This window comes from Rhinopithecus bieti, unplaced genomic scaffold (genome assembly GCF_001698545.2).
Source record: "Rhinopithecus bieti isolate Rb0 unplaced genomic scaffold, ASM169854v2 scaffold_29034, whole genome shotgun sequence".
NCBI lineage: Eukaryota > Metazoa > Chordata > Mammalia > Primates > Cercopithecidae > Rhinopithecus > Rhinopithecus bieti.
Window position 1 is genome coordinate 760,194 of NW_016812875.1, and position 11,395 is coordinate 771,588.

General features: G+C 58.7%; 1 protein-coding gene across 1 annotated transcript in view; it reads right to left on the minus strand.

Moving 5' to 3' along the window:
• Window positions 1-3,862: 3,862 nt before the first annotated feature.
• Window positions 3,863-11,395, minus strand: part of PHF2 (PHD finger protein 2) — a 134,111-nt gene continuing 126,578 nt past the window's right edge. The window contains 5 exon segments of the mRNA XM_017847071.1: window positions 3,863-5,852; window positions 6,509-6,893; window positions 7,695-7,804; window positions 8,438-8,533; window positions 9,590-9,867. Coding sequence (XP_017702560.1) covers window positions 5,764-5,852; window positions 6,509-6,893; window positions 7,695-7,804; window positions 8,438-8,533; window positions 9,590-9,867 — 958 coding nt within the window. The 3' untranslated portion in view covers window positions 3,863-5,763.

Genomic DNA, 11,395 nt, shown 5'->3' on the forward strand with positions numbered 1-11,395 from the left:
CCGGGGGAAAGCTTGGAGTGCCCTGCATAGCACACAGTAGGTGCTCAGGAACTGTGACCACTGGCCACAGAGTCACTGGACAAGACCAGTGGTATTGAACCCTGATGTCTGAGACCTTCTGTCTGGGTGTTTATGTCACCGTCACCACTGGGAATTATTATTAAGGAGACTGCTTTCGTGAGGGCTGGAACACAGCTTGGATTTTAAAATCAGCAACATCTCTCTCTTTTTTAACCCTGGACTGTGAGCCCTCTCAACTCTTCCTTCCGCACCACCCTCCAGCCTCTTGATACTGTGAACAAGGAGGACAGAGACCCTTGGCTGCCATATGTTCCCGACAAGACCTGCCTCCGTGTCACCAACCACAAATCGGGCTCCTTGCCCAGGGCTGTGCAGAGTCTGGGATGGGCACAGAGCTCAGGCTAGGCTGGGGCAGGCAGGGGAAAGAGAGCTGCCTATCTAGGGAAAAGGGGTGGGCCTCTTTGCAGCCCTTAGAGAGAGAGCCGCCGTGGAGACAGCGCTGGTGCCCCTTAGATGAGCTCCGAGCTCCGCCCTGCCCTTCCACTGGCTCAGGCCCTCGCTGCAGCCATCCACCTCAGGGCCTTTGCTCCTGCACCACCCCTTGGCCCACACCCACAGCCCCCCTTTCACAGACCTTGCAAGCTGCCTCCTGGTTGCTGGCTGCAGAACTTCTCTCTGCAGGTTTCGCTTATAAGACCAAAGGCCCTGGAGCTGACCTGCTTGGACTTAAATTCCTGCTCTAGCAGCTGAGAGCCTCTGTGCCTCAGTTTCTTCATCAGTAAAATAGAGACGCTCAGAAGATCTCCCTCAGGGGGAGACTGTGACGCGTGAACAAGGTAACACAGCACATGTGCATCAATGACTAAGCTGATTTGTACTGTCGCCTTCCCAGCACTCACAGCATGCTTGTAGTATTTTTTTTTTTTTTTGGCCTGTAGTTACCATCACGCCTGCCATTAGCCCTTAAGTCCCAGCACCCGCCCCAGCCCCAGGCACTAAATAACCTCACACAATTGTCCTCCTTGTTCCCGGCCCTGCCCTGCCCCCCGGTGGTTATTCTGGGTATGGCCCCAAAGGTTCGCAAATTGAACCCTGTTTTGCCAACTGCAGGTTCAGGGACTGGCTCTGGGTCCAGCCGGGGCCAAAGGACCTGGGCACATACACAGGCAGGGCCCTGCAGAATAGACTGAGCTGGCCTAGTTTCTGAGCTCCCCACCAGGCATGGAGATGATGGGCACATGGCAGGGGCAAGGGAGAGTCCCTTGCCTCTGGCCCACCAACAGCAGGCTGTAGTCCTGGAGAGCCCACTCCACCTGCTCCCAAACTGCCCGGCCCCCCAAGGGCCTGCCACATCCCTCCACTGTGAGGGTGGCCCCAGGGCCCTGCTCTGAGCCACTGCAGACTCTCCTTTCTGTTCAGCCCACAGGGCCCATGTCTGACAACCCCAGGATATGGCTGCCTGCCTCCGCCTCTGCTCATGTTGCTAGAAACATCACTTCCCATCGGTCAGCTCCAGGGACCCCTGCAGACCTGCCCTTCCCACCTGGAGGCATGTCTCCCCCACACGCTGTCCTGTGGTCCTGTGGTCCTCTGGTACAGGTGGCAGGTGTGGGTCCCGCTCCACGGTGAGTAGCGAGCGCCTCATCCGAGCCTTGGTGGACTTCTGGGCAGAACTGGCTGGTGACAATGCCTGCCCCAGATTGTCAGTCACGGTGAAGGCTGGGGCAGGTTCTCCACACAGTGCCGGACACACAGTAGCCCCTCAGTAAACAACTGGAATCCAGCGAGCATTGGAGGGCAGGACCAGGAGCAGTTTGCTTGTGTGTGTTCACTACACTGCGTGCTGACCTTGCTCAGGCCAAGCCGGGCAGGCTGCAGGGACAGAGGACAGACAGGCCCGAATCTCAGAGGCGTGACCCACAAAGTCTGCTGCTGGTGGGCAGCTCCCTTCCAGACCTCACCCTCCCAACTTCACTGTCACAGAGCAGTCAGCACCGACACCAAAGTTAGGGGAAGAGCCACAGCTAGGGGCACGCTTGGGGTCACATGGGCCCCTGGCCTCCCGGTTTCAGCACACCCAGAGATGCATGCCCAGGTCTGTGTGCCACACACCTGGGCAGGATCCTTGCATGACACCTGGCTCACAGGTTGCCTGGCACTGAGTGGGGGCTGGGCTCCAGACACCGGGCCGGCCTGAGTGCAGCACAGGGAGGAGCCTGGGCTCCAGGAGATGCTGGGCAGCCGCAGAAGCCCCTTCCAGGGCCCAGGGTGCTCAGCTCATGTGAGTCCTAACAGCAGTGCTTGGTGGGGATGGACCCAACTAGCACCCAGACAGCTCCACCTAAATCCAGCTGCTGGGCCCAGGGGGCCGGCCAGCCTGAGGTGGTTGGAGCGTCAGAGCCTGGACTGGAGGGCTGCTGCCACCACTTTACCCCAGTGGCTGTGGGGCTGAAGGTGCGGGGGACTCTGGGGACCCCACAGCGACAGCTCACTGACTGGGCCTGGCAAGGACAGGCCCAGCTTCCCCAGGCAGCCGCTAGGGGGTGCAGAGGGAGCACCCAGCTCTTTGTGGGGTTCCGCGGACGTGGCTCAGCTGTGGAGCTGCCCACAGCCCGCGCGAGGGGCATCGAAATGCCTCCATTTTGCAGCTGGGGCAGCCCCAGCATGCGCCCAGGCACACCCGGGGACAGCAACTGGGACCCCACCCCATCCTGCAGTCCCCAGGTCCTGGATGGGTTCCTTCTGGGGGCTCGACCACCGTGCGTGGTGGGAGCATCCCCCCCCCCGAGCCCCCAGCAGGGACTGGAGGAAAGCAAGCTCACAGCGGGAAGGGACTTGCCCACGGGCAGCCTTGGGTTAGTTTCCGGTGTCACATGACAAACTGCACGGAGTGAATGACCACAGACCTGCAGGCTGACAAAACCCCCCGGAATCTCGCAGGGGTGGGTCGGACGCCCGGCACGGCAGGGCCCTCTGCTCAGGGTCTACTGGGGAACCCGCTTCCCACTTCCTCAGGGTGTCGGCAGCCAAGGCCGACCCTGCTCAGCGAGCTGCAAGCTGAGCGACTTTGGGTGACCCAGGCCAAACGCCTGTCCCCAGCTTCTTATCTCACTCCCAGCTCCCATGCCAGGGCAAGACCCCATGTGTAGGGGTTTGGGCCAGTCCAGCCGTCATCACACCCCCGGATTCTCAACGTCTGCACTGCCCAAATGGCCCGAGGTTATTCATGTTTCTTCAATAAATGCCAAATGGCCTGTTTATCCCTGGTCCTCAACACTGTCACCAGCGCCCCACGCATGCACCCCCCAACAGACTGACCCGGGCCTCACCCGTGTCCCAGCAGCCCTGCCTGCCACGCACCAGCGACCCCACCCTGCGCTCAGCACCCTCCCTGGGCTCGCACCATTTGAGTTCCTCTGTCAGGCAAGGGGCTGCTCCTGGTAGTTCGCGGTAATCACATCAGACTTAGGCTGGAACCCGGCAAGGGACTGAATGCTTCCGGGTGTGCATCCGTGCCGGGGTGCACACGTGTGTGCCTGCTGGACCCAGCCAAACCCCATACCCATGAGTCCAAAAGAAGGTTCTAGAGGCTTCCCGAGGACATCCTCAGGGCTGGGACTGGCAAAGCCAGAGTCTCAAAGGCTGCTGCCCCCCCTGCAGCCCCCGAGGGGCTCTTCTGCCCACTCCTGCCGGCCAGCTTGGGGTGCTGTGTGTGCCCCTCAGGCGGGGCAACCTGAGGCTTTCCATGAGCAACACAGGTGGCCGGAGCCCCCCACCGCCCTCGCCACCCTCGCTGCCAGGGTGAACAACTACAGTGAAGGCAGAAATGACACAGACATGGTTCTGTACAAAACCTGAAATATTTTTACTTTTTTAAAACTTTGATCTAAGTTGCCTTAGACCTCATGGACTCGATACAAGAGTAATATGAATTGGGAAATAAAACACTTTAATAGCCACGATAAACTTTGTTAGAAATGTACATGTTGCCAAAATAATAATAATAAAATTAAAAATAAAAGAGAGAGAGAGAGAACAGCTTGATGTCCAGGTTAGATTATATAAATGTTCAACAAGGGCAGGGTAAAGGAAACTTTAAAAACACCGGTTCTGAATAAGCCTGGGGCCCCGCGAGACTCCCCCTCTCCCAGCCTCGGGCCCTGGGGACTGCGTCCCTCCAAACAGGACAAGTGGGAGTGAATAAGGCCTCCACCAAGCTGCCTCTCCCCGTGGACAAAACATCCAGGTAATGGGTATATAAACAAAGCTCATAAGAAATGTACAAATATAAAAAGCTACAAACATTAATAAATTACAGCATCACAAAACACGGAAACACTTCACAAGGTGCTAGTAAAATAACTGTATCCCCCAATCCCCTCATCATACAAGAAGGAAAACAAAGAGCTGGTATTAAAGTTGAAGATTCATCTTCAAAATGTGTCTGAAATAGATCTTTTGTGTACTATTTGCTTCTGTAAAGACAGTGTAAGGCTGCACAGACATCACTTGTTTTTCAGGCAATACCTTAGTTCTTAAAAGAAAAAAAAATAATACTAATAAAAGGAAAGGAGAAGGAAAAAAGCATCAGAACCCAACTGTCCATCTGACTCAGCAAAGACTCGTATAAATGTTAATGAAGAACTCTATAGAAAGAAATTCCTAAAGATACTTTTACTCTTATAAAAAAGAAGTTATTTAAAAAGCTATTTACACGCTACATTCTATGAAAAATATGCTTCAGGAAATACATCTAAAATGAAAATACAGGATTGCCTGAGAAACAAATCCAGCCCCTCCGTGTCGATGGTGGACACACCATCCAGGTGCGACCCATGCAGGCGACACCACACGCTGACACGGGAGAACAGAGAAGTGCCGACCGTAAGTCCTCGGGCCACCTGGCCGCTGCCCCTGTCCCGCCAGTCCCAGGGCAGGGGTGCCTTGGCTGAGAAGTGCTTCTCCAGAGTGTGGCCAGCAGGGCAAGATGGTCCCTGCCACATGGCTTAGCCTGGGTCTCCCAGACCCCAAGATATGACTGAGCCCTTGCCCTTTCCTGGGGACCCCACAATGGCTCCCCTGCCTGCTAACACACCAACCCAGCTGCCAGTCTTAGCTGCCCCCGAGAAATGCTCCTGGGCATTCAGGCTGGACACCCACCATCCTGCTGCCACCTGCCAACCAGGAAGCTCGGGGCAGACCCTTCCTCGCCCACCGAGCACTGTCTGGACTTGGCTGAGAATCACTCAGGAAGAGAAGGGGGGACAGAAACATCCCACTTGCTCCTCCTCTTTCTGTGTTCTTTGCCTTTTTTTTAAGCCCCAGGAGGCTGCCAGCCTGTGGCCAGCTCCGACTCTGGGGCTGGTGAGCACTGGCTCACTCTGCCTTCCTTGAAGGACTCATGCTCTCAGCAGAGCTGCAGAGGCCCCGCCATCACACCCACGCTCAGGGGAGCCTGGAGGCTGTCCTTAAAGTGGAATGAACGGTCCTCAAACCTGTAGGGCCACTTTTCTGGGACAGGTCACTCTTAGCAACTTGAGAAAAGACGTCCATTTTCAAATCGAGGGGCCGCACTGGGCTTGCTCTGCCGGCTGAAGGGACAGACGCTCACTGGGGTGATGGCAGCCGGGAAGAGGCAAGGCCCTCCCTGGTGAGGCAGCTCGGCACCCTCCTGGGAGGCAGGTGTTTTCGCGGGGCTCCGGGGGTCCTGAGCGGAGCAGAAGGATCCTGGCTTTCCAAACCTTAAAGGAGCAGTTTCCCGTTCCGATGAATTTTCAGAATTTTCCCAAGCCTCTGCTTGGCGGTCGCCATGCCCTTTTTTGTACGTTTTCCTAGGGGAGTCGGGGAGGGGACACAAAAAAGGAAGGTGAGCTAGATGGCAAGGAGCATGGCACACCAGTGCGGGGGAGGGTCCCGCTAACACCAAGGGGCAGCCTGCAGTCCCACATCTGTAAAATGGGCCTATGAGGCCCCAGCTCCGAGCTCAGCACCCCTCAGGAGTCCGGGATCACCGGCAAAGCCTCCACCTCAGAGGCCGTGTCCTCAAGGGGCCCTGGCAGGTAGGATGGGCATGGACTTGGGGATGGCATTACGAGAAGGACGTGAGGATGCCTGGGCACCACCCCCAGTAACAAGGCCAGGAGCCACTGCCAGCACCCCGTGCTGCGTCACTCAGTCTCCACAGCTGGCCAGCCCCACGGCTGGGGTGCAGGGGTACAGGCAGATCAGGGGCTGAGCACCCCCACTGAGCAGAAGGATGAAAGCACACATGTCCTGTGCCGTAGGACACGCTCACACGGAGATGCAACTAACTTGGTAGGACACGCTCACACGAAGACACAACTAACTTGGACCGCAGCACCCTGCCACCTGAGGCACAGGAGCCCCTCCCGATGTGCTGCCCTCTACCACAGGCTGAGTCTGCACGTCTGGGACTGCCCAAGGGGCAGGGCAGCGGGGCTGCAGGCTCCCTCCAGCAGGATGGTACCTTTGGCAGCGGTGTTGTTGTTTGGAGACGACGCGGAGGGCCGCCTCTGGGTGAGAAAGACCCCAGGGGCCATGGGCTGGGAGGCGCGGCCCGCCTGGGCCCCAGGGAAGGCGCCAGCGGCTGTGTACTCATGGTCGGCCAGGCTGCTGCTATGAGACTCAGGCGGGGGCTCTGGCGAGCTGCCCTCCTGCGAGGCCTGGCTGCTGGCTGTGCTGGTGGAGGCCGGGGTGGTGGAGGCCGGGGTGGTGGAGGCAGGGGTGGTAGAGGCCGGCGTGGTGGAAGTGGAGGTGGTGCCAGCAGAGGTGGAGGTGGAGGTGGAAGGGGAGGTGGTGTTAGGAGTCAGCTTCCTCTTGGCACTCTTTTTTTTCCTGCTTTTCTGCTCCTCCTTTAAACAAAACATGCAGGGCAGACTCAGACGCACGGCCCACTTGGGCCAACAGAGCAGGGAGCTCCCAGCATGGCCTTGCCAGGGGCCCTTAAGCACAGCAGGGCTGGGCAGTAGGAGCCTGAGGCCTGACTCTGGGCCACCGGAGGCACAGGACGTAAGGTGACAGGGTGCCAGCACCACAGTAGTTGCCTGGCCTCCCCGTCAGTGTGAGTTAACCTAGCAGTTGAGCCTGTAGGAAGGCACTCCTACCCCATCACCCCACGCAGCGGCCATATACATCTCCCAGTTTTGGAAGAATATTACTTTGATCCTAATAACTTCCTTGGGCACCCAGATGAGGTTGGGCCTGGTCCAGAGGGTAGGTGAGGCTCTAGGACCCTCCATTTCTGAGCTGGGACGAGCTGAAGGTGGGCGATGAATTTTTAGGAGCATGTAGAGACAGAACACCTCATTTCCCAACTGAGGACAATTCAAAAATACCCGTGTGATGGGGGAGGGAAAGGGGCGCTCCCTCCACGCTGCTGTTGCACCGGAGAGCAGCCCAGCCTCGGCACAGATGGGGCTGTCCAGTGTCAGGGCCCCAGCCATCAATTCCTAGCTCCCCCCGACCCCACACGGGGAATTTAGGGCCTGGAGGAATAGGGCACTCTCTAACCAAATGTCATCAAGCCTGTGACTGCCCCTGGCTCAGGGGGTCTGTGCATGGGGTGAAGAAACAGGTGCCTTGGGGAACCTGAGCCCAGGTGGGGGTAGCAGGGACCTGGCTGCCATGTGTCCCTCTCCCTCGCCCCTCCTCACCTGCTGGGACAGCTTAGCTGCAGCGGCCGCCAGCCCGGTCTCGATGGAAGCCACCCGTGTCCCCTCACGCACAGGCCTGTCCTGTCTTGGTACTGATGGGCCGACCCTTGCTGTGGAAGAAAAGGGCCAGCCCCCTCAAGTGGTGGGCCGCGGCCTGTCCACCCCTCCTGGTTTGGGGCTCCCCTGCCCCCACCACAGCCTTTCCCCCTGGCAGGCAGGCCTGAGCACCGGGCTTCCCGGCTGGGAAGCCACCTCACAATAGGGCGGGGTCCGCTGCCCCACCCCAGGAGGAAGATACCGCAGTGGGGTCTGCATGGGGCAGAGCGCAGGAGGCCCAGAAACATCAGAGAGGCTGGGCAGGCGGGTGACGGTAACGTGGAAGGAGGACAAGGCCTCACCCCACTGGTGCCCCAGCAGGTGTCCCTCAGCCACCATCAAGGGGGTGCCCCTGGTACAAAGGTGACCCTCACAGAGCTTCCCACTGAGGAAGAAACCAGAGAGGAGCCGGCCAGAGGAGTGAGGGCTTTTGAGTGGGGGCTGTGTAGAGCACAACTGGGCCCCCAAGCCCCCAGAAGCAAAGCAGAAGTGACACCCACAGCACTCCTGCAAGTGGCCGACCATCCTCAGCGGGACAGGACAGGTGCAGAGCTGAGCTCACATTCTCAGGGGCTGGAGGGACCACAGACAAAGTCACAGCTTCCACACTGGGTGTCGGGTGGACCCCCGACCCGTCCCAGCACTACCTGTCGGGCTGTAGGGAGCATCATCTGAGCCTTTCCTTTTCTTCGACCGGGACTTGAAGATGGGGTTGTCTTCGTCTGACTCCAGTGAGGGGTAAACTAGAGGGAGGCAGAGGGAAGGCGGGGCCCGCTGAGTGCAGGTGGGGCCACAGAGGGGGGCGGGGGAGTACAGGTGGCTGCAGACCTTCCTCACCAGTGACCCCAGGGCCTATGCTAAGGCCTGCCACACTGTGTCCCTGTCGGCTGTGATGGAAACTGCCCATGGTGAGGACACCCTAGGCATGGGCACAGGTGCCCCAGAGATGATCCAGAGGGGCAGGGACTCGCCCAGACAAGAGGGCATCTGCATTTACCTGACCAGCCTCATCTGCCCAGCCTAGCCCCAGTGCCTGCAAGCCCTTGGCCTCTAAGGGCTGCCCTCCGTACATCTGTTCATGGAGCTTGAGATCCCCAGAGGCCCCACCTGGAGGAAGCTGCAGCAGAGACTGGGAGACCAGGGAAGGATGGGGCCCCACAATCAGACTAGAGCATCTCCGCTCCTGCAAGAGGAACACTTTGAGGCTCCAGGAAACGTTCTGTTTGGTGAAAAGTCTCTGATGCTATGAAAAGGGAAAACGTCTAACGTCCATGGAGGGTGCGGTCTGACAGCCCCACCCTGCCCGACAGGTCTTGGTGGAGGGGACCCTGTAGGGCACGACCTGTGGCTGGTGGGGAGCTGCCCCAACATGGTGATGCGGTGACCCTGTGACCCTCACAAGCCAAGTGCCACCCTGCACTCACTGCAGGTTGTGGTCCTTCAACTTGCAAGGCCTGTTGAGGAACGCCCAGGACCCAAGGCTCAGGAGGAGGCAAGATGGCGCCCGGCACCACACACCCCCCCTGGAGCCCAGAAAACAGGAGTTCACCGTGCTGTCATTCTGTTTGTCAGAGGAGAGTAGGCCCCACCACGAAGCCCACGTCTGTCCACCAGATGTGGGCCAGGGCCAGTCTCGTTCACAGGAGGGTCTCCCAGGACAGCAGTTAGAGGCCGAGGGTTTTGCTGAGCTGAGGCCCACTGTAACTTGGAGAGCTGCATGTTTATGCTACTGTCTCCGTTCTCAGCCAGGCCTTCTAGGGCTGAGCGTGGGCCCTGCCCCATGCAGGAGTGACACTCACCGTAGTCTGAGTCCTTGAAGCAGGCATCCAGGTGGTCCTGCTCTTCCTCGTAGTCGTCCAGGTCCACACTGTTCTTGGCAGCCCTCTTCAGCAGTCGTTTGCCTGCACTCTTGCCACTGCCACCCCCATTCTTCCGGGCACCATGGGCGGCCAGTGAGCTCCCCTTGGCCTGGCCGGCGCCCCACGTGGTCTGCAGGCAGGAGTCGGAGGCCTGCAGGTTGGCCATAGACAGCATTCCCTGAATGGCTTCCTGCGTGCTGGGGGAGGCCGGGGGCTGGCTACGGGCACAGAGAGACAGGCACTCAGCTCAGCGCTCTTGGCCTGCAGCCCAGGCACTTAGACAACAGTCTATGGCCTGCAAAAACTCCTGCACAAACTCCTGGCCCAGGTGGCAGGCAGAGGGCATGGAGTAGAGGGTGGCAGTGAGCTGATGACTTCTCCCTTGGAAGAGGCCAGCCACTGCCCCCATCCAGCTCTGTTCATCCACCCATACACCACAGAGAAGGCTGGAAGCCTGGGGAGAGAGATGGGCATGGAGAGGAGACTTGGGAAGACAGCAGATGGGAAGGAGGGTCCAGACCCTCACATGGTCACACACTGGTCTCTCCCACCTTAAAGCCAGCAAGCCGACTCAGTGACCTCCCTCCTGCACCCCAGCCACTCTGTGTACCCCCTCAGTCCATGCTGTGCCTCTCTCCCAACTGCAGAACTAGCCCTGAGGATTCCTTACCCCATTCTGTAGGGAACCCTCCCACATGTCACCCTGAGATGGGGCAGTGCTGCCCACTGCCTCCCATGGCACACGCTCTCCCCAGTGACCTGCAACTCCTCTCCACACCCATACGTGCACCCGCACCTGCATCTACACCTCTACCTACCCTCACACCTGCACCTGCATCTACACCTGTGCCTACACCTACACCGGTACATGCATCCACACCTATACCTACACCTATACCCATACCTGCATCTACACCTGTACCTACACCCACACCTGCACCTACACCTGTACCTAACCCCACTACACCTACATCCACACCTGTGGCTATATCCACCCCCGCATCTGCATCTACACCTGTACCTACCCCCATACCCACACCCGCATCTACACCTGTACCTACCCCTACCCTGCACCCCCACCTGCATCTACACCTGTACCTACCCCCACACCTGCACCCCCACCTGCATCTACACCTGCACCTATCCCCCACACCCACACCTGCATCTCACCTGTACCTACCCCCACACCTGCACCCACATGTACATCTGCACCTACCCCCACACCTGCACCCCCACCTGCATCTACACCTGTACCTACACCCACACCTGCACCTACACCTGTACCTAACCCCACTACACCTACATCCACACCTGTGGCTATATCCACCCCGCATCTGCATCTACACCTGTACCTACCCCATACCTGCACCCACACCTGCATCTCACCTGTACCTACCCCACACCTGCACCCACATGTACATCTGCACCTACCCCACACCCGCACCCCACCTGCATCTACACCTGTACCTACCCCATACCCACACCCGCATCTACACCTGTACCTACCCCTACCCTGCACCCCACCTGCATCTACACCTGTACCTACCCCATACCCATACCTGCATCTACACCTGTACCTACACCCACACCTGCACCTACACCTGTACCTAACCCCACTACACCTACATCCACACCTGTGGCTATATCCACCCCGCATCTGCATCTACACCTGTACCTACCCCATACCTGCACCCACACCTGCATCTACACCTGTACCTACCCCACACCCACACCCGCATCTACACC